This window comes from Bicyclus anynana, chromosome 8 (assembly GCF_947172395.1).
Source record: "Bicyclus anynana chromosome 8, ilBicAnyn1.1, whole genome shotgun sequence".
NCBI lineage: Eukaryota > Metazoa > Arthropoda > Insecta > Lepidoptera > Nymphalidae > Bicyclus > Bicyclus anynana.
The window spans coordinates 9,499,484-9,522,376 of NC_069090.1; the positions used below are offsets into that span (position 1 = coordinate 9,499,484).

The 22,893-nt window shown below is 34.3% G+C and overlaps 2 protein-coding genes across 4 annotated transcripts in view; one reads left to right on the forward strand and one right to left on the reverse strand.

Annotated features, from left to right (window-relative positions):
* The window catches only part of LOC112055976 (flotillin-2), a 294,787-nt gene that overhangs the window by 174,526 nt on the left and 97,368 nt on the right, over positions 1 to 22,893 (forward strand). The window lies entirely within an intron of this gene.
* LOC112051013 (glucose dehydrogenase [FAD, quinone]) lies at positions 7,203 to 16,815 on the reverse strand. Its single transcript, XM_052882894.1, has 4 exons — positions 16,655 to 16,815; positions 10,676 to 11,044; positions 9,629 to 9,879; positions 7,203 to 8,918 (listed from the first exon to the last, which is right to left on the reverse strand). Exons 2-4 carry the CDS (start codon positions 11,017 to 11,019, stop codon positions 7,555 to 7,557), a joined length of 1,959 nt encoding a protein of 652 aa, XP_052738854.1. The 5' UTR covers positions 11,020 to 11,044; positions 16,655 to 16,815; the 3' UTR covers positions 7,203 to 7,554.

A 22,893-nucleotide genomic window follows, 5' to 3' on the forward strand; every position in this document is an offset into this window, starting at 1 on the left:
CGTAGGATACGTAGTTATGTAACTGTTGATATCACTCTAAGTTAGCTTTAAGAACCTTAGTTGATGTCGAAAACTACATTAAATTAAGCCTCAATAGTCAGGTCGTGGTTCAAAACAGATGGCTGCTAGAACATACGTGTTTTGGAGTGAAGAACATTTGCCTAGTGTAGGACGCCCTCCAGATAGATGTTAAGAACGATATTAAAAATATTGTAGTAGTGGGAAGTGGCTGGATGAGTAGGCGGAGGAATGGCCTATGTTCAGCAGTGGACGGATACAGCTGATGATTTCGACTCGAAGGGCAATATGTTTTGAATTAAGTTTAGTCAAGTAGATCTTCCGAAAATGATCCTGTGTCAGATAAACTAGCTTTGAATTGACGGTTTGACGGATTTCCGCGGCAAATAGGGAAAGATATGACAGACTTCCTCAAAGTAACGCGTGCTTATATTAAAAGCTACTCGTACCATACACGCATGACTTCCTATAATCATATCAGGAGTCTAATAGAAAGCGTAATTTACTCCAAAGTGATTTTGATCTGAGCAAACATGTACAATTGATATTATCTCGCACATGTTGCGTGAACAACACTTATTTAAGAATATCGTAAAACGCCATTTCCTATGTTATGTAGGTACAACAATAATTGGTGGGAATGTAAGATACAAATTATTTGTTTGCATGGCACATGGTTGCTCATTTGCGGCGGAGAGATATACAGGGTGCTGGGGAGTATTTCCCATAACTCTGGGGTTACGTAAAATTATTTTCCAAAAAATCATTTAAAATGTTCAAGGGACATGTGTCCTAAAAATTAATATTTTCGGGGTAAATAATATTTCTTTTGTAAATAGATCTTAAAAACCTTATACGCATCCTTATAATTATGACGTAGCCAAGTTTTACGTATTTTAAAATGCAAGAATGGATAAAGGCATGTGTTATATGGATAGTCGAAATTATTTTAATAACTTTTTATGAAAACGATTATTAAAATAACATAAAACAACAAAAAATATATTTGTTACGCAGTTCGGCTCCTATAAGTGGACTCATCAACACTGTGACGTTATGGGAAATACTCCCGAGCACCCTGTATATGTAAATTTTAGTGTTACCTTAGCTGCACTTATGCAATTTAGCTAACTTAGGTTTGGTAGCTCTGATTTGAGTAAGGCTGAAGACAGTGATGTATACGCGTAGAGTTAGAATTAATAAACCCAGTTTCTTTGTAGCTCTATAAGCTCTACATCTGCAGTAAAAAGGTACTTATGGCTTGACCGAAAATCAAATCGCTTACAAACATAATTGAGTAGAGTAGTTCATAGTATTTCTTGTAGGAAAGGAATGTTGTATGTTTAGACTTGTCTTTTATTGTTTATAGATTTGGTAGAGACAGCTACTGGTACTAATGATTGCGCAATTCATTTTACTAAAATGGCTTTCGGTCTCATTATCTAGCATTTAGACCAAATGTGGGATAAATAAAATGATGTAATAATAAAACTGATTTATTGCATCTAGTTACATTTAAATCGTAACCAAAAAAGACGCATTGCACTTTAGTTATGCAATATACTCGGCTTCGAGTATATCTGTCAATACTAAAATATTTTCAATTTTTTTACGTCCAAGACTTCATACGCGTGGAATCGTAAATATAAACGCAGAAGATCCCACCATGCATTGTTTTGTAATATCTTGCAGTTACTTGTACTTGATTTTATTAGTTTTAAAATACAAAGGTTTCATCATCATATCAGCGTATAGACATCCACTGCAGGACATAGGCCTTTTGTAGGGACTTCCAAACATCACGATAGTGAGCCGCCTGCGTCTAGCGAATCCCTGCGACTCGCTTGATGTCGTCAGTCCACCTGGCGGAGGTTGACCAACACTGCACTTTCTAGTGCGGGGTCGCTATTCCAACACCTTGGGATCCCAACGTCTATCGGCTCTTCGGCCTATGTGACCCGCTCCTTGCCACTTCAGCTTTCAGCCTCGTTGAGCTATGTGGGTGACTATGATTCTTCAACAAACAAAGGATTAGATTGTCTTATATACATATAAATATATAAAAATAGTCGCACTCTTCGAAAACGGCTTGACCGATTTTAACAAAATTTAGGTACCTGTACATATTATAGCAAAACAATGTTTTCCTATATTATAGGTATATTGTTTCTCTCTATAGCATTGTGTTAAGGTTACTATTAAGTAAAGTAAAAAAAAAATGTATCATGTACATTTTATGGATCGTCATAACAATTTAATGTACGCTTGTCATGGTCAGACGCAGATCTCAAGTGAAAGTCCGTGTCTCTGTATCTAGCTGAGATTGCCGTGGACTTTGCAGTCTGAACGCATTGCGGTTATAAAATTGATATGGTTAAATTAGAACCTACAGCGTTTACTTTGTCGCCATGATGTTCGTTATGTCATACATAATTTTATCAAGTGTTACATGCCGGATTGATTTTAATACGACTTTTAAGATGGAGAAAGTTCTCTAATCACTTGTGTTGAGGAAACGTTATACATTTTCTGTAGAGGTGCATTTATGAGATACGCCCTGTATACAATTTTGACCAGCAGTTCGATTAAAAAATAGTTCAAACACCCTCTTTTATTTTTTTATGAAGGAAACGTAACCATTTTTTTTTTAATTTTTAGATTAACTTTTCATCTTCAACTTATCTAAAACTCGTGCTACTTGGAAATTGTTACCTACTTGGATATTTCTAATACAAAGAATTAATTGTTCGATTTCACCAAGTTAGAGATAGATTTACTTCAAATTGTTTTTCTTTTTTCTAAAATTAATAGATAAAGAACGCATCATTTATGGAAATGGGTTAGGAATGTTGTTTGCTTGGTATTTGCTTTTAAACGAAATAATTTTTCATCTTGAATTTTTTTATTGAACAACGTAAAAAATTAAATGAAACTGTCGTGAAATATTTTTTTTCTATTTTATTTATTTACTAAAGTGTAGAGACATAGCCTGTCCGTTTTGTATGCTCAGAAAGATCCAACTTTAAACGCAAATTCCGTATTTGCTTTTAAGATTGGCCACTATTCGACAGGCAATAAGTATTTCGAATGAATAAAATATGCATACTCGAGTGCGTATTAGTTATTTAGTCGAGACTAGTTAGTGTTACCATGCATTCTAGCAACTTCTTGCTCGTTTTGATTTGCATGTTTGAGATTGTACCCAAGTGTAACATAGTAATATTCAAGTTTTCGTGTTATTACCCGTTCTTAGGATGAACCACCTCAATTATGTGTGTTTTGTAAGAAGTGGTCGGCGTAGTTTTTGTTGTGGTTACATGTCTAGCGTTAATTTATCTATTTCGCTGTGCCCATTTGCTACATACCACATTTTTTTTTCTGGTCGGATCATATCTTTGGCGTCAGTCGCTTGGAACTGTTCAGTTCCCTCTTTGTAAAAGTAGGTACCTACAAAATAATATTTATTCAATCTATATGATTAAACATATTTTTACTGTATTATTGCCTTTCATTCAATATTGGGTTGGCAGGTTTGAGAAATAAATTAATAAAATGTGCACCATATAATAGTGCACATTTTATTAATTTTTATTAATTTGTCGGGGCTGACCACTCAAGCTGCCTCTACCAGAAAAATCACTGAAGTCGAGAAGCGTAGACAGAGAAGATTAGCATGGCCCTGCGCCAGGATGACACGGATGTTCTGAAGTTCTCTGTTCTTCTCTCTTTATACTTTAAATAATAATATTATAAACGCGAAAGTTTGTATGGATGTTTTGATGTTTGTTACTCTTTAACGTCGCTACTACTGAAGCGATTTGGCTGAAATTTAGAATGGAAATAGATTTACCTCTGGATTAACACATAGACTTTTACTTTTTATCCATGGTTTCCCCGAGATTTGCGAAAACTGATGATTTTGATGACATGAATGTTTGTTACTCTTTCACACCTCGACTACTGAACCGAATTAGCTGAAATTTGGTATTGAGATATATTTTAGCCTGGATTAACACATAGGCTACTTTTTATCCCGGAAAAATCCATGGTTCCCGAGGGATTTGTGAAAAAACTAAATTCCACGCAGACGAAGTCGCGGGCGTCTGCTAGTTTTAAAATAACGAAAATGCATCGAAACCAGGACCTCTCTATTACATCTCGCATTACAAACTACGCCAGAGAGGTCGTCACGGCTTGTTATAGATAGACAGATGATAGCTAACTTGAACCTAGCCTTACTATCTAACGATGTCATCTGTTGTTACTCTCCAACGATGTTCTCATTGCATATTGCAACAGTTCACTGCTTCCTTGTTTTATGAATACCGTGTAGACTAGGAGCTCGTGAGCCCCAGACCTTCGTCATTTTATAAAAGCTGACAGTTTGTCAGCTCATGCTCTTACCATAAGTACGGTGAGCTGACAAACTGTCAGCTTTTATAAAATGACCAAGGTCTGGCTGTCGCTGGCTCTCCGTCTAGTGTATTCTAGTAGCAAAACTGATCATATCGGCGTTCACCTTTGACTAGAAATCATTGCTTCGTACGGCAATGTCTGTTACCAGCCAGACGTCCGTGCTATTCAAATGACTACTGACAATTATTATTGTCAATCGTCACTAGTACAAGTTTTGATAATTTTCTATAACGAAATTCGATATCGTGTGTTGTTTCTAAATACTTGTGCGCGTACTTTACAGTTAGCGCCTACCTTGTAGTAATCTGTGGAGAAAAGCTTTAAATTATAATGGACTAAGAGTCTATCATGTCAGATCCTTCGTCATATCCTGGCGCCCTAAAAAGTCCAAGTTAAAATTCAATTAGGCTTAGTTTACAAGCACTTTTGATATGTCAAATTACGATTTAATTTTAATAATAATTAAAGTCGCAAACTTTAATTATACTCGTAGTTACGAGGTTTCCAAACGCGCCTTGGTAAGTACGATAGGCAAATACCTATGTAGCTACCTTTTGAGGTAGCAGGGTTCAAATGTTGAGATATTCTATTGTCCAATACAAACGTATTTTTATATTAAGTTGGACAAACCTTCAGCTTTTAAAAAATGCGCTCGTTCTTTAAACATCGGTAATACAATACAGTTGACTTGAAATCCAGAATTCTTACGTCCGTTTTACTCTGTGGATGTAAGAAAGTCGTCGAAAGTTTCCAAAGTGTGTGCTTGTACTAGTGTGTGAATACGAACCCCACTGACATACTTATGGAGACAGTTTTGAAGGAAGTGACCCATAGTGTCATGTCGTTTTTGGAATAGACATGCCATCTGACTTGCAAGTTCCATTGTTATATTGTAAGTGTTTCATTACATGAAATTTAAATGTTAGACGTACGTATTGATTTTTTGTTCCGTGTTATTACAGAGGTATCTATAATAAAATGGACACACTATACTGTATTAACTGACCTTAATCGCCGTTTGCACACTTCTTATTGTAGAGTTAAGTTGCAGTTGGCCTTTGACCTCATCGTAAGGAAGACCTTATAGCCTCACTAACCCAATAGTAAGTGCGGTCGGACTCATTATCGAGGGGTGGTGGTTCGATCCCCGCCTCGTTGTCGTACCCACTCTTACTACAGTATTTCCCGATTAGTTCGAGGGGAATTGGAATATTGATGATATTTAAAAAGATATGGCAAATATTCTTTAGAAAAATAAGAACATAAACAGTTTAAATATAGACCACCATGGCCGACAGCCCATTTCGTATTGTCAAAAAATATTCAAAAAATTAATTTTAATGTTATCACGTCTAAAAAAAATTTGATATATTTTTTTAATCTAGTAGAACTGCCTATTCTGACTATAGCCGTTTTGAACTGTCAAATGTTAATTACTATAACGTTAATACCTATAACGTGAAAAAATTGTGAAAATGTAGGTGTAGAACAAGATCTAATTCTCACTGAAACAGATCTTTTCGTTGTTTAGCATAATAAAAATCCTATACAATATCAAAGTTGCTTATATAGAATATAAATTTTTAGAAATTATGTACAACGAGCGCCATCTTGTGTAAGTTACATACTCTAAGTGGACATACTCGTAGATCCACTCGGCTTCACATAGTGTAGTGTACCGTACTTTGAACTATGTTACACACAGATGGCGCTTTTACAAAAATATTTTAATACAATTGGCGAGTTAATATCATGTGATATCATCTAACGGTTATTTCAATTAAATAACTTTGACAACACCATTTACACCAAGTGACAGTGATTTGTTTTGACATGATTATTTCAACGAAATTGTTCATCAATGTTATTTCGTTACAATGTTGCTCATTTTTACTACCACTACACTAATGCTAATTTATAAATAAGGATAATTATATCATTTTGTTAAAAAGATAATGATAGATGATCGCAAAAACGAAAAATCTATATATTTATTGGCTCATGTTTTAAATCGTACAGCGAGATACACAATCACACAATAGATGGCGTTAACGGAAGAAAGTCCACTTTGTTGTCCACTTAAGTTTGGACTCTTAAATCTGTGTCATGGTACTCTACCTCAGTATAATTATTTTAATTGCAATTCACGTAATTGGCATGCCATGCTTAATGCTAATAACTAGCAAAGTTGTGGGTGACACGTGATCTTGTGTGACGTGACGGCTAGCAGCGACAGTGATTGTGCCATTATTTTCTGGCAGAGGAAACACATCGAGCAGGTCCCAGGACTTGTGACCTTGGGAGTAGGTTTAAGGGATCTTTAGAATAAATTAACACTCACCTTCCCTGCCCGACATGTTCTCCAATGCGCACACTAAACAATTTATGATTATCAATAATTACAACACTAAACATTATTGCTCAAAATCACTAACGCGACTGGCAGGGTGACAGTGTCTACGCTGCTTAACAAAGTCATCAAATACCACATGAATGTTAATACAACCTGTAATCGAGGAGCTTTTAACACTTGGGACGTGGTGATTCAAATATTACTAGCTGACCCCTTCAAGCTTCGTTTTAGCACTTACGCCAACAAGCAATCGCAAGAAAGCTATCATCGACAAACAGAGTTATTATTCGCTTATATATTTTAAGATCAATCAACAAAAGTTTCAGGAACAGCTTTAACTTGTTAAATAAAGAATAATTTATTTAACAAGTTAATAACTTAATGAATTTTAACAATTAAATAAAATGTTTATAGATTACCTCTACGTATTTATATTGTATTTACGTAAACCTAATATGTACATTTTAAAAATAAGTCTAAACTAGTATTTGTCACTTCGAACACCTTGCAGATAACTACATATTTTTATTTATACACTTATACGAATATATACAAAATTACACTATTTTTCCTTATATCCCTTGCCTTTTACCATTCACATCACTTAAGTTAGTATAAGTGTATTTTATAGGACTTGAGGTACCTACTGTGATGTATATTTAACGACTAGAAATATTACAGGTATCATTTATCAATGTTATGATTTGTGAGCAAAATCATCAATATGCTATGGCCATTTTAAAATAATATTTTTTTCCTCTTTGTCATTATCTATCAACTATACATTTAGTATTAATTGTTCTAGTAAGAAACTGCTCCAGTTTAAAACATTTTAAAGATCTTCGTTTTCTTTTATTTGTTTTTGGTAACCATGTTTCTTTTATTAAGTCGCTTCCTTTTTCTCCAATCATGATAACTGGAGCATTAATATTACCATTTGTGACGGCTGGCATAATACTTGCGTCTATTACGCGTAGTCCCTCAATCCCATGAACTTTCAGTTGCGGATCCACTACTGCCATAGGATCACTAGATGGTCCCATCTTTGCAGTACAAGACAAATGGTATATTGTCATAGTATATTGCCTAATGTAACAATCCCAGTACTCATCTGTATAAAGAGGCAAATGTTTGCAATTCGGAATAGGTTTGCTATTGAATTTGGCCCCTAAACGTTTCATAGCTTTTGTTTCTCCAACTGCTAAGGCTGCTTTGACACCTTCTCTTAAGACACCAACGTCATCTGGATGTGTTAAGTAGTTGTGAATCATGATAGGATATTCTAAAGGATTTTTTGACCTCAACTTGATAAAGCCGCGGCTTTTAGGTCGAAGCATCATGGGGAAAATACCAAAAACGTCTTTGTTTGTAAGATGACCAAACATTTCCTCGTAAAATTCATCTGTAATACTGTGTGCCTTTTTAACTTGAGTGCCACCGTCCGAGGGTATCGAAGCTGATGTCATCATGAACTCTATATCAGGCCAGTCTTCTGTTGCGTTTGCATATTTTGTGTTTATAAATGCTACAACCTCTAAACCGATACTAGAAGTTAAAGGGCCGTCTTCCGTTACAGCATAACGTAATGCAGAATTAATATTCACAAGTCTATTCATAACTAAACTGATAGGATAATCGACTTGGAAAACAATTCCACCGACAGCAATGTGATCTTGCAAATTTCTCCCTACACCAGGAGAATCGTGAATAACATTAATGCCCACTTCTTCTAAATGACGCGCTGGTCCGACTCCTGAAAGCATAAGCAAATGTGGTGACGCTATTGCGCCGGCTGCTAATATAACTTCCCGTTTTGCATAAATAACTTGTTTTTCAGTGTCTCTTATAAATTCAACACCATAAGCTCGCTTTTTCTCTGGATCTATCAAAACTTTAGTAACGTGAGAGAACAGAGAAATATGCAGATTTTGTCGTAATCGAACAGGCCTAAGGAAAGCCTTTGCTGTTGAACACCTGGTTCCTCTTCGCATGGTGAATTGATACCAAGCGTATCCTGTTTGTTGATCTCCATTTATATCTATTATGTCGTAGCCGATTTCTTCGCCAGCTTGTAAAAACGCTGCTCCGATTGGCGTATTGTAAGGAGCATCTTGCACTGTCAAATATCCTCCTGAAATGTTTAAAGCAAAATATTTACGTTTTAGGCTTTCATAGTACATATTTTAACATACATAATTCAGTACTTCAACACAACTGGATTTTGTGAATAATAATTAATTGATATATCGCCTTAGAACAAACGAAGAACATGTGTTTTCCTTGTGAGACTACCAACGATAATATTTTATTTTAGTAGGTCAACACGTGGTTGATATAATGAATTTATGTAGCTACGACTATAAATGGGATATTATAATAGGCTCAAAATATAATAAACGAAATTTTGGAGTTTGTTAGTTACTCCATCTTTTACTATTTATATCGTCACAGTATGATATCGTTTAAAGACGTAAACGCCGAAGTATATGTTACAGATAAATAATTTATTTATTTATTAATATAATATTTTAGCTTACAATCATTCAAATACACAAAACTATGATTTCTAAAATGAAAAAAAAAATAAATTAAAAGTATTTATGGTATCTACTTTGTAATTGTAAACAATAGCTCAACGGTAGAGGCGGTAAGATTCATCGTCGAGGCGTGGTGGTTCGATCCCTGCCCCGATGGTATATTTTCGTACCCATTCCTAATACAGTCTTGCCCGACTAGTTGGAGTGGAATGGGAATATTGGTCATATTTAAAAAACATATGGCAAATGTTATTTAAAAAAAAAATTGAGATATTAGATAATGTAAAAACTCGTGTACACCTACCGACTGAGTGGTATTTCGTGTCTTTGGCTAAATAGGGATTTCTTTGGTCTTCCGACTTTTTGAAATACGGCAAGACATCCTCGTATCCCCAACCAGGATTGCCAAGTGATTCCCAATGGTCGAAATCTCGTTTGTTGCCTCGTATATAAAGCATGGTGTTTAGAACAGATGATCCGCCAAGAACTTTTCCTTTGGTCCAACTGCAGCGTTTATCTATCATGGCTTGACAAGCGGAGTCTTGTGATTCAGTCCTGGAAATGAAAATTTAAAAACTCGTATTATTTATTTTAAAATATCATTATTATCAACCCATATTCGCCTCACTGCTGAGCTTAAATCTCCTCTCAGAATGAGAAGGGTTAGGTCAATAGTCCACCACGCTGGCCCATTGCGAATTGGCAGACTTCATACACGCAGAGAATTAAGAAAACTCTCTGGCCTTCGAGACACATGATATTTAATTTCTTAAAATGAACAAATTGAAAAGTTGGAAGTGCATGCCCCGGACTGGTTTCGAACCCTCAGCCTCCGGAATCGAAGGCAGAAGTCATATCCACAGGGCTATCACGGCTAAGCCTAAGCTTGAGCTTGAGCTGAAATTTTAAAAATATTCTCATTATGAAACACAAAGCATAATAGGAGATTTGTTAATGGACTTACTCCTTCTGATGACCCATAACCTCTAACCAACAGACGAACGGCTCAATGGCGAATGACAGATTGCCGAGTAACAGTATAAAAGAAAGGAGAAACAAAAAAAAAATGAAACACTATAGAGACCGACCGATTTAGACGAAAGCTATTTGAAATGTATATATATAAAGAGGAAAAATTTTTGCATTGAATAGGCTCTGAAACTACTGAACTGATTTAAATAATTCTTTCACTGTTGGGAAACTACACTTCCCGAGTGCTATATTTTTATTCCGTATTCCTACGGAAACGGAAACCACGGGGGTAAAACCTCACGTTGTCTGCTAGTATAGAATAAAGCCAATTATTAAAATCGGTTGATTAACGTTAATTATAAGTATTTATGATCCATACCTGTATTTCCAATCCAGTTTGCTTTTGTGAAGATACAAAGATAATAGCGGTACATCGCTAATATCAGTTTCATGTCCTCCCGCTTCCAGCAATAACACGTTCCAGCTTTCGATTTCTGACAGTCTATTCGCCAAAACCGATCCAGCGGAACCTCCTCCTACGATGATGAAATCGTACTCCTCCCTGAGGTATTTTTGGTTGAAGGGCCTATTCTCTGGGTCGAGTAGGTCGTAGTTGAAGTAGGCCATGGCTGCCAACATGAGCGGTATGAATGTCAGCTTGCTTATCCCCCCTATAGTCAGCGCTGCTTTTGCAGCTGCTGAGACTGTTGTTAATATAGCCATTTTGATTCAGCCGCGCATCTCAGCTCTGAAAACAAAGAAACAATCTTAATTTATTGATCGGTATATACAGGATACTGGGGAGTATTTCCCATAACTTCAACGAGTCCACTATAGGAGCTGAACTGCATAACTAATATTTATTTTTATGTTTTCATACAAATTTATTCAAATAATTCCGACCCCATGTAACACACGCCTTTATGAATCCTTGTATTTTAAAGTTTGGCTACGTCATAATTATAAGAATGCGTATAAGGGACACATTTTGAGATCTATTTACAAAATAAATAATGTTTACTCAGAAAATATTAATTTTAGAACACATATTCTTTGAATATCCGTTAAGCAGAATCTTTAGCCGCTCATAATAGGATTTGAACAACTTCACAGAGAGGTAGGAAGGATAAGTCGAAAGAAATCGACGTGTCTTCACTGCCTCTCTGATGAGCCATGGGTTCAATTTACGCTTACAATTTCTACTTTGGTCTAAATCTACGTTAGCTTCTGCTTAACCCACACTGCTCTTTAGTGTTCCTGTTTAATTTTATTTATCATAGTAACAGAATTCAAACAAACGTGTATGTGCTATTTGCCAAAATAAACGAGATCCTCAAATCAGTGTGTTTTTATATTCTTACATCGATTTCACCATATTGACTTTCTTTTCTTGATGGATTAATATTATTTATTTGATTTTAACATAAAAAAGGTGGGAATTATTAACAGAAACTTTTCTTGTATCAAAAACATTTCCGGAATGTACTGTTTTCTCGTTGTAAGTAGTACACATTTAATTGTGTCAGCGTAAAGGTTGACATGTTGTAGCGCTACTAATTACGCGATATGAAATGTCTTTCGGAAAGATACTTGACGAAATCTGTAAAGGACATATATTCCGAGAAAATGGTTGCTATTCTATTTAAAATCTACTATTTATTATATTTCAAAATTTCATATTAGTTTGTATATTGTAATTATAGGTAACCCAAAATCGTATCCTGTATATTATTATAATATTTGGTAGATTTAATCTGAATCTTTCTCATGTTCGCAAGAACTCTAAAATGAAAATCTATCAAAGTCAAGTATGATACGTATAGTGTACTTAATTCAATTATTATTCATACAGTAAATATAACCTTGAAGGAATGCGAAGGGGAGTTGATAGCAACTGCCATAATTATTGCTAGAAGTCGTTTAAACCAGTGCAAACTGCGAAATATTGGACTTTAAAAACAAGTTACATTCGAGTAGTTCCGTCGCGACTGATGGAAGCTGTAATTAAACCGTGTCCACATTGAACTTATCCGTACCTTGAGTTACTTTCAATATTGAAATAAGAAATATGCTATGGAAAAATCTGCGGAAATCATGCTTACAATAACTGGCAAATATCTAATAAATTATTATTTATAACTGAATGTAAATAACGTCCTTTATGTAAAATGAAAGTTTAGAGTTTAATTTGGCCATAAACACTTAGGTAGACACATACGCCAATGCACACACGCAGTCAAAATATGCCCATAACAGAAACACACATACAAATTAACACTTCTAACCTAAGTAGCTTTGAATGTATATTTAACGCTAGCAGACGCGCCGCAGTTTCACCTGCGTAGTTCCCGTTTCCATGGGGAATACGGGGATAAAGCATAACTACAGAAACACACAAATAACATGGCTTCCCATTGGTTAAGTAATTTTCATAACTAGTTTTGGTAGATCCTGATATTACGCCTACGACCTCACAAAATCACAAACTTTATCTATTTAAAATATTAGTATAGATTTGTGAATTTACAATCGGTAAATAAATAAAAATATTTTTTTTGTTGTTTTGGTTCATCTCATTTGAGATGGTTGTTGAGCAAGGTTAAGCCTCTTAATACATTTTCTTGTACGCGTATATTAACATTTTATTTAAAGTGAGGTCTCAGCTCTAAGTTAGCTACGTCTGTAACAAATTATAAAAATAACTGACGTAAGAAAATTTGGTTTTTAGAGTAATAGTATTAGTCTAAAAACTTCCTACATTTTAATTTCTGTAAAGGAAATAATACACACTGTAATTTATGCTTAACCAACATAAGTAACTCCAAAAGCCACAATATCTTACTAAACCGCAAGTGATGAAAGATGAATGGAAAGTATGTGGGTCTCGAATATATTTCATAGATAACGTTGCACAAACCGCGTAATGTTGAAGAATCATAGTTTATTTTGATTCGCAATTATTATTAAATTGAACTTTTCAACACGAAGGTTATTTTTAAATTGACAGTGTACGTCAATTAATGAGCTATGAACGAAACACATCGTATTAATGTAGTTGATGAAATGAAATTTTAATGTCTTTATTCACTTTTATAAAATGCATATAAAGTATGTCTACTTGAAACCAATGGTTTTGAATTGGATTTCTTTCAGGTTGCAGCATGTTATATTAGTTAATAATTTATAGAAACAATGATCCATAAAAAAGTAAAATCAAAAAATTTTTTTTTTTCAATCTGCTTTTAAAGGGCGTTGGGTTCTATAATAAAAACAGGTATATGGCGATTCTAAAATTTTAAAGTACAATATGTTTTAGTGCTATTAGTAGTGACTAGCGTAGAAGTTTGTGAAGTTTCCTAGTATAGGTATTTTTACAGTTTCTCGCGTCAGCTACTAAATTCATCTTTATGAATATGTGAGAACCAAACAAACTAACTTGCATATATATATTTTTTGGTAGGTAATAAGAATTTTAATTAGAAACGACAAATTACTAACAGTAGTTGTTAGGCATGCACTGACCTTTCCTATAATTTCAAATGAACAATATATTCGTGAAATATGTATAATTATATGTCTGCTCATACTGTCATTATTTTTACATATATCTTATGTGGGAATAAGGTTGCTCTCAAGTCAATCAGACGATACAATGGCTGCATTACAACATACACTGCTTAACCAGTGAACGCCTAGGTTGACTGTTTATGCTTTACCCATATACCACTAAAATGACGGATAGTAACTGAATCAAATAAGTATCTATTATTATTAATTATTTTACACTCCTTAGGATTACAGTTTGAATAGTATGTAATTCCTAAGGATGTCCTATTAAACTATAAACTAAGTTGAGCGTGACTTGACTAAATGTAATGCTCTTTTGGTATAACCAACTGGCAATGTTTGGAAATTGTCCTTGTTCCAAGGACGGAGGAAAATAGCGAAAACACATTTTGCGTAACTGCTCTGAAAGTTTGAACTGAGTGTAAAAAAAATCCTGTTATAAATGATAAATTAGCGTGTACTATTCGATAAATTACACCAACCTTACCGTGATATCTTATTACTAGCTGACGCCGCACGGTTTTACCCACGTGGTTCCCATTTCCGTAGGAATATGGGGATAATATATAGCCTATAGCCTTCCTCGATAAATGGGCTATCTAACACAGAAAGAATTTTTCAAATCGGACCAGTAGTTCCTGAGTTTAGCGCGTTCAATCAAACAAACAAACAAACTCTTCAGCTTTATTATATTAGTATAGATTCGATTGTACAGGAAGTAATTTTTGAGGTAAAAGTAAAAATAACTTAATTTGAACTTGAACAGTTCATATAGTTTTTACCTTGCGATATGAAAACCATTTAAGACAAGTTATTTTTTTTTTTAATTTTCAATTAAATTGTTAAAAAATATCGAAAGTTTATAGTGTGTGTAAATGCCAATTTAGTAACGGCAAATTATTAGTTCATTGTAAATTTTATGGACAGTAACTGTTTTATGGTTTTCAGAATACCTTGACAAGTTTGTCTTTCATAATCAACGAAGATGCAGAAAATACCTGGGGATGTGTTTTGTTTCATAAACAAACTTATATATTGCCAAAAACTACTCTATTTTTGACTATTTCAAAGTTTCTGTTTTTATAGCTCCAAGGACTTGCAAGTCGAAGGTAGGTATCGTTAATGAGAAAAGGCGTCTCTGACATACTGATAGACAATTCCTAATACTGAGAGGTGCTCCTAAGTTATACAAACTTACGGGCATCTTTTTTTAACTCTGTCGATTGTGGCTGCGCGCTCGTTGAAATCTTTTACTGCTTATTATGATGCATGGCGTCTGCCGTACTAAATAAGTGATATTTTTCCCATACAAAATTTATTACGCGGAACTATGCCTTCTTCTATATTTCTTTTGTAAATCTACAACAGCGCTGTCTGCATGCGTATTGTAAAGCACGTTTTAACTATACATTACGGCATCAACCCATATTCGGCTCACTGCTGAGCTCGAGTCTCCTCTCAGAATGAGAGGGGTTAGGCCAGTAGTCCACCACGCTGGCCCAATGCGGATTGGCAGACTTCACACACGCAGAGAGTTAAGATAATTCTCTGGTATGCAGGTTTCCTCACGATGTTTTCCTTCACCGATTGAGACACGTGATATTTAATTTCTTAAAATGCACACAACTGAAAAGTTGGAGGTGCATGCCCCGGACCGGATTCGAACCCACACCCTCCGGAATCGGAGGCAGAGGTCATATCCACTGGGCTATCACAGCTCCATTTAATAAACTATACATTATTATCTAATAAATAAAAACCGTATACGCTACAGATTTTATAAACAAAAGTCTTCGGAATTTAGTTTTGAGGTTATATATAGAAAATTCGATTTGGTTTGGTGTATTCTTACGGTCAGTAAAACCGGAGAAATAGTGTAAAAACTTTAAAATCCTCATAACATAAACTTGAACTGTATGTGTTAGTTTTTAAAAGATTTTTTTCCGTATTAGGTAAATCGTTTACCTAAATATGTGTCGCATGCCAAATTAGGATTCAGATAATTAAATTTGAATTTGAATTCCAATTCTGGAAATTGCTACCAAAATTTTAATTAGGTAACTTTAATTTTAGGTCAATTGCAACAAATATTTGATAATCCCAACGAATGGAAATATGTATCTTCCATTTTCCTCGTATATTTTTCGTGTGTCCCTCAAACTTACAGTCATTATAACAAGGGTCAAACTCAAGCCTAATTCGTGTCATGCTTGTGATTACATCTTGCAACTGCGGTGTGAATTATAATAATCTGTGTACCATGGCCTTGGCCTATAAAGACATTAATTTGACAATATTCTGATACTAAGAAAGACTTTGAACGAACTTTTAGCTTTTCTTGGTTAATTGTTTTGCATATTATGAATTTTCGGATTGTGACTTGTGAGCATTGTGAGTTTGGCTCAGCTCATAGGTAAAAGTTTTGCATAATATATTTTTAAATTGTGCACATTATGATTTAGGCTAAGCCCAGAGTGAACAGTTTTGCAAATGAAACATTGAATTGTGATCATTATGAATTTCAGCTCATATGAATATGAATGTAAACAAACTAACAAAAAAGGAACTGTATCAGTTTTTTATTCTTATATCGATCTCATCTAAAAAAAACATTATTTTTAAGGACAAAAATTTATTCCATTTCACATACACACAATACAGAGCCAACCAGAGCAAAAATAACTTATCTCTGAACACAATCCAAAAATGTTAATGGGCAATAAACAACAAATAAAATTAAACAGGATGTGACACAAGTATTTGAACAATTACTACTTAACAAATGTATTACCTTAACGAGAGCAAGTACTGTTCCATTCGCTTACGAAAAAGCACAGATCACGTCACTCACAAAATGTTATACAACACAGCGCGCAAGTCGCGCGTTGGCTTGCCACTGGAGCCTGCGCGCCCGTTGGGCTGGATGGCAAGTGAACGGTCAATGTTAAAGAAATGTTTCCAAATGATGGATGCCATTAAGTAATGGCTTCTTGGTACCATTGTCTGGTTCTAGTTACAACACCTGCGGTATGAGGTGAATTTGTTTCGCACGATGTTGGGTCTGAAAGAAAATAATGCAATTTAAAATGGCAAAGCATCCTAGAAATTTCTTTTATTGTTAAAATTGTCGCCATAGAGAATTATCGCATTCTGTCTTTGCAATTGTAATTTTCTATAAACATAGATAAGAAAATTTATTCTTATTTTATAGTACAATAATGTGTCAAAAACTACATGGTTTAATATTGTTTACTTTGTGCTTATTAAATGATTAATAAAATGAAAAACAATTCAGTAATATTTTGGTTTGGTACAATAACAATCACAGTGGTTTTATTTGTTTTGAATTGGCAAATCTAGCTAGAAAAATCTAGATAGAAAAAACGAGCACAGGTTATCTATGCTCGCTTTTTCTATCTATATTTTGAAATGTCTATTTATTTTACCCGTAAATCTTTAATATTTTAATTCCTTATTTTGTTTTACTTTGTGTGTTGCTCATGAGTTCCGCTCTGAAAGACTTCCTTTTGGGTTAACATAATGCGAGATTGCATTACTTGCGTCTGCTTATGAGATCAGCACGTGGTAATACAGTTCATCTTCAGTGATTTTTGTATGTTTGGTGTTTTATCGAGAAATTTAAATGAAATTAAATTGTTATAATCAGAATTTCGCCCGCGTGGGGATAAAATAGCCCTTAGCACCCTGTGATAGTGTAGCTTACCCACAGTGAAAGAATTTTTCAAATCTGTACAGTATTTTCTGAGCTTATTAAATAAAAACAAACATACAATCAAAACTTACTTCTTTATAGTATTAGTATAGACAAAAGTTTCAATACATAGGTGTTGCTTTAATCGGCTTGAAAGGTAGAAAAATAACAATCGGGTGCACATTTTTTGTCTCTATGTTAATTTCTTGTTAATGTTATTTGACGTTACATTATTTGTTGTTAATACTACAGTAAATTCCTGGTTGACACGAACTTTCATTATCTTAATTTGAGTTGAGTTGACGTATGACTATATTTTATCTCTGTTCCGTAGGTAAACGGGGATAAAATTTAGCCTATGACACTTAAAAATAACTTGGCTTACTATCAGTTAGAGAATTTTTATAATTGGTTCAATTGATCCAGAGATCGGGCAAAGTGGGCGAGATTATCTCGGTTTATTACCTAAACAACCTCACAAACTGTACATCTTTAATATCAGTATATTATAATTTTATTTTTAACTGATTTGATATTATAATTTATAATCTTTAGGTTCCGATCCGTCAATGATCTTAATCAGTGGTAAAATTTACGATCTGCGATTCTTAAGTGTATATTATGTAGTTTAAACAGTTTAGTCACGCTCGACAAAAGGAGACGGGATGTGGCGTTGACCAATATTATGCTTCTAGTACTTTTGGTCAGGTTTCTCAATCTTACATAACGAGTAAAACAAAAGAAAATATTTGATCTTTGCTCTTCGACTCTTTTGTCTTTTACATGGGTTATGAAATTTTTTATTTGATGAAATTAATAAACAGAAAAAGCAACGTATGGTAATCTATGCTAATATTATAAAGAGGTAAAGTTTGTGTGGTTCTAGGGGATAATCTCCGGATCTACTGTACATATTAAAAAAAATATTTTACCAATAGAAAGCCACATTATTTATAAGTGCCATAGCCCACAGGCTATATTTCATCCACGTATTCACACTGGTGAAACGCAAAAACAGCGAAATGTATTTCCATGGACATATATATTGCAAATTCTTGCCAGCTTTACTCACTACCGAATTCTTATCTCCGGTCTATTTTTCTGTATGTTTACGCTAATCTCCAAAATCATTGACGTCAGTTTTCCACAGGCAGATTAAGTTCAATTGCTTGCTTGCTAAAGGAGCCGGACCCATCACCGAGAGGTAGTAGCTCGATCAACGTCTGCTGGATTATTGTCGTACCCATACAGTCTTTTCCGACTAGTTGGAGGGGAATGTGAATATTTGCCTCTTAAATTTGACCAACACCACATTCCCCAAAATAAACCAATTTTTTTATTTAATATTTTTGTTTCTATTTTATTGAAATTACTGACGTGTTAAATGAAAAATACAGAAGATAAATTTTTAGAAGTGTAGAAAGATCGTAAAGCTCAGTCCTTTGAAATAATAAAATCTTTATATCGTAACTATACCTACGAGTGCCATTTTTATGTAATACTAGCAGACGCCCGCAATTTCGTTTGCGTGAAATTCAGTTTTTCATGAATCCCACGGGATCTATGGATTTTTTCGGGATAAAAATATGATGCTCAATAATAACCTTAAAGTAGTTAAGGTAACTTCCAGTAAAAACCCTAACCTTAACTACTAACTACCAGTAAAAACCCGTTAAGTAGGTTCAACAGAGATTAGTCTGGAAAAACAGACAGATGGACATAGAGGCAGCCAATTTTAATAAAAAGCTTGATTGTGTTTTATTATCGTGTAAATAACTAGAAGCGCTTAAAAAAAACGGTTATCTTGTAATCACAGACAGACAGTGCAATTTTATTTTATATATTTTGATGTTTCAAATTTTCATAAGCACAATGATTTCATTTAGCTAGCAATTTTGAAAGGTGCATCCTGCAACTCGTAAACTATGAAATATCTTGCAATAATTGCATGCAACACTATTCTTGCAATATAATGGAAAGAAGCTTTCGTTTTTTAATTAAAAGTTTCATATTACATAGATGACTTTTACTTTTAAATTGATCTTAAATCTAAATAGATTTATTATAATCGGACATTGGCCAACCGATAGGTCAAAGTGTTGCACTCTGTCTCCAACGAGTACGTGCGCCGATACGCATAAACGTTTCTTTCCCTCGCTAACCGATGTGGGTGTTGCAATGTCTCGCTATAATCGCATCGTTTGCCTTGAGGGATTTTCGCCACTTAAGGCTTGACAATTTACATTTCAAATTAAGAAAGCCAAATGACCGAGCGAGTTCAGCTACTTCTTTATATCCGTATATCCCTGTTGAATGACTCGAGGAACACCCAACTTTTTTAGCGCTGGGAAACGCGTCTCATCGTAAATAAAGTAGGTTACAGTTATTTTTCCGGAGTATATATAAAACTACATAACCCGGGATATCCACAAAAACCCAGATTCCGCATTTAGGATAGACGTCACGAGATTGTTGAGGAAAACCAACCTTTACTTTTTTATTATTTGCTTTTTTATTTTATTTTTCTCTTTTATAATTGTTTCCCTGTCGAGTCGTGACGCCACCAAGGTTCATGCCTGAAAATCAGCGTTGCAGTTGCAAACACTGCAGCACCATGCTGAGGCAGCGACCTTTTCAGCTGAGATAAATATATATATATATATTTAAATATAAACTGTATTAGGTAGACTATGCGTACAGAGAATAAATTGAATGGAATAACATAGAAGCTGCACATCGGGAGGCACTATTTGCCCTGAAGTGCAGTCGTGTTTTTTGTTTAGTTATAATTATCTTAATTTTTAAGTTAATTTAGTTTTAACTATTTCTGTCCAGTCTTAAGCTGAATAAATGAGTTTTATTATTATTATTATTATTATTATTACTGATGATTATAGCAACTGCTGAGTTTCTTGCCGCCTCTTCTCTGCAGATTCTGCATTCCGATCCGATGGATCATTTCTATTATTTGTCACTACAAACGGACAAACTTAACTTTACAAAAGAACTCTCTAGGAGCTTACCGAGAAAGAAATTTCATATGCGAGTAGTGTCCTTACCCAGGCCACATCCCGCGGAGAGTCACCAGTAGCCAATGCAACACGAATGATGTTATAGCTAATAGCTTGCAATATGTACGAGTATAGTATTATATAGAGACGACTTTACAAATGCAGGTGTGAGACTGTGAAATATTAATTTTGAAATTTTAACCTTTTTGCAAGCCATCGTATGCAATTTAACGTTGCAGCGTGCGTTTTGTTTCACGGGTGTGAGAACAATACTTACTCTTTTACATCTAATTATATTTAAATTAGCCGACGCCACGCGGTTTCACCGTCGCGGTAGTTCCCGTTTCCGTGAGAATACGGGGATAAAATATAACCCACTCGCAAATAATGTGGTTATCTAATGGTAAAAGAATTTTCAAAATTGTTTCAGTAGATCTAGAGAATATCCCCTACAATACCACAAACTCTACCTCTGCATAATATTTGTATAGATTAACAATCAAAAATTAAAAAAAATCATAATCAAAATTCATGTATTTCAAACAGGCTTACTTTATAAGCATTTTTGAAAAGTCATATTTGGCTATTTGTAAAGACAGGTCCTGTTTAGAAGAGCCGGCAATAGACTCAAGAGTTGCTCTTTTAAAATCATCTTTCCTTACAATGTTTATTATTATCATTCATTTCAGTACAGGAACTTTACATTCATTACGCAATACACCGGTGAAATGTGTTGTATAGGCTCTGTATGGTGTCGTGTTTACTTTGCTTGCACAGCTCGAAGAGTCCACACTCAATGTATACTGGTACAGCTGCATTGCATAATATGCACCTCGTGCATTGACAATTTATGACTATTATGCATTTCGATTCAGTTTACGTAACAAAAGAGCAGATTAGAATAACGTCTCGTTGCTCTAGTAACTAGTTGATAACGAACAATATAAATTAGAATGATTTGTATTATTTATATGTAGAATGTAGGGTATTCTCTGAAATTTTAGGTCATTATTTTTCTCTTCTAAAGATCCAACAATATACCAAAACAGTGAACACTTCTTCCGGTGCAGATGAAATAGAATAAAATAGCACTTGTTGTTCTCTAGACGTCTTTGTACAAGTACAGTGTTTAAGGAATACAAAATGTCGTACAACTTAAATAAATTTTTGAAAAAAAAAAATAAACCAGACACTATAATTTGCCTACTGTATTTTTCATATTCTGTTCACGTTGATGAATAATATTGCAATAGAAAAAATGCCCTGCATTTCTTGATGATCCACTGATGATCGATTAGTAAGCACTGTCTTTAGATATTTTAGAATGCTATGTCACGAATCACGCGTGAATGAGTCAATCATAAACCGATTCAAAACAACTGATCGTGTGACAAAACACGCATGATGTTTCATAAATCCTCAGCTTGATGAAGCTCTCTTGAATAAAATGACTGACACATAATTGACAGCTAGTGTTATTTTATTTCTGTAACCTTTTTACACGCTTCACTTGTAACTATGCATGTAAGAAAATCTTGGAACTTTAATTTGACCCACTTCCCGGTCTTCGTGTAGGATGAAATTTTGCACACGCTCTGAGTTCTGATGACAATACACGAAAGAAAAGTCATTACAAATCCAATATAGCGGCCTCCCCAAGATGGCGGACTGGTTGTTTGAAATCCACCCTCATGATATGGATATCAAATGAAAGGGTTTCTGTCAGGGATACGAAAAAGATAGTCACGTGAATTAAAACCAATATTTATAATTTTTAGTGCGTGCTAAAATTATTAGTTTTTTTTTAATTATTTAAAGTTATTATATTCATTGTAAATCACTACGAGTAGTTACTCATAATTTATTCAATTTTAAGTGTAACTTTTTTACCGTCCCGACTACACAACGTATGATCTTGTTATTGCATGACTTTGTATATAATATCAAGGATTCTTACGTAAATATAAAATTAATTTTAAGTATAATAATATGTCTTGATTTGCGAAATTGCTTGTAACACTAGTGTTAAAATACAAAATAGGTATCGTACTTTAAGTAATTAGTACACCAAAAATTGCACTAACTGTGTTTGTTAATTAGAGTGTTGTTATCTATAGTGATTGATTTTATTAACCATACGGATTGATCGGTTGTCTACTGATGGTCGAATGGTATATTCTTCGTAGATCAGCTAGTTATTCTTTTAATCTATTAATTATAATAAAAAAATCACTTTCTATTGGTAAATTCGGTTAAGTAGATCCAGAGACTACCCCTACAACCTCTCAAACACACAAACTCACACAA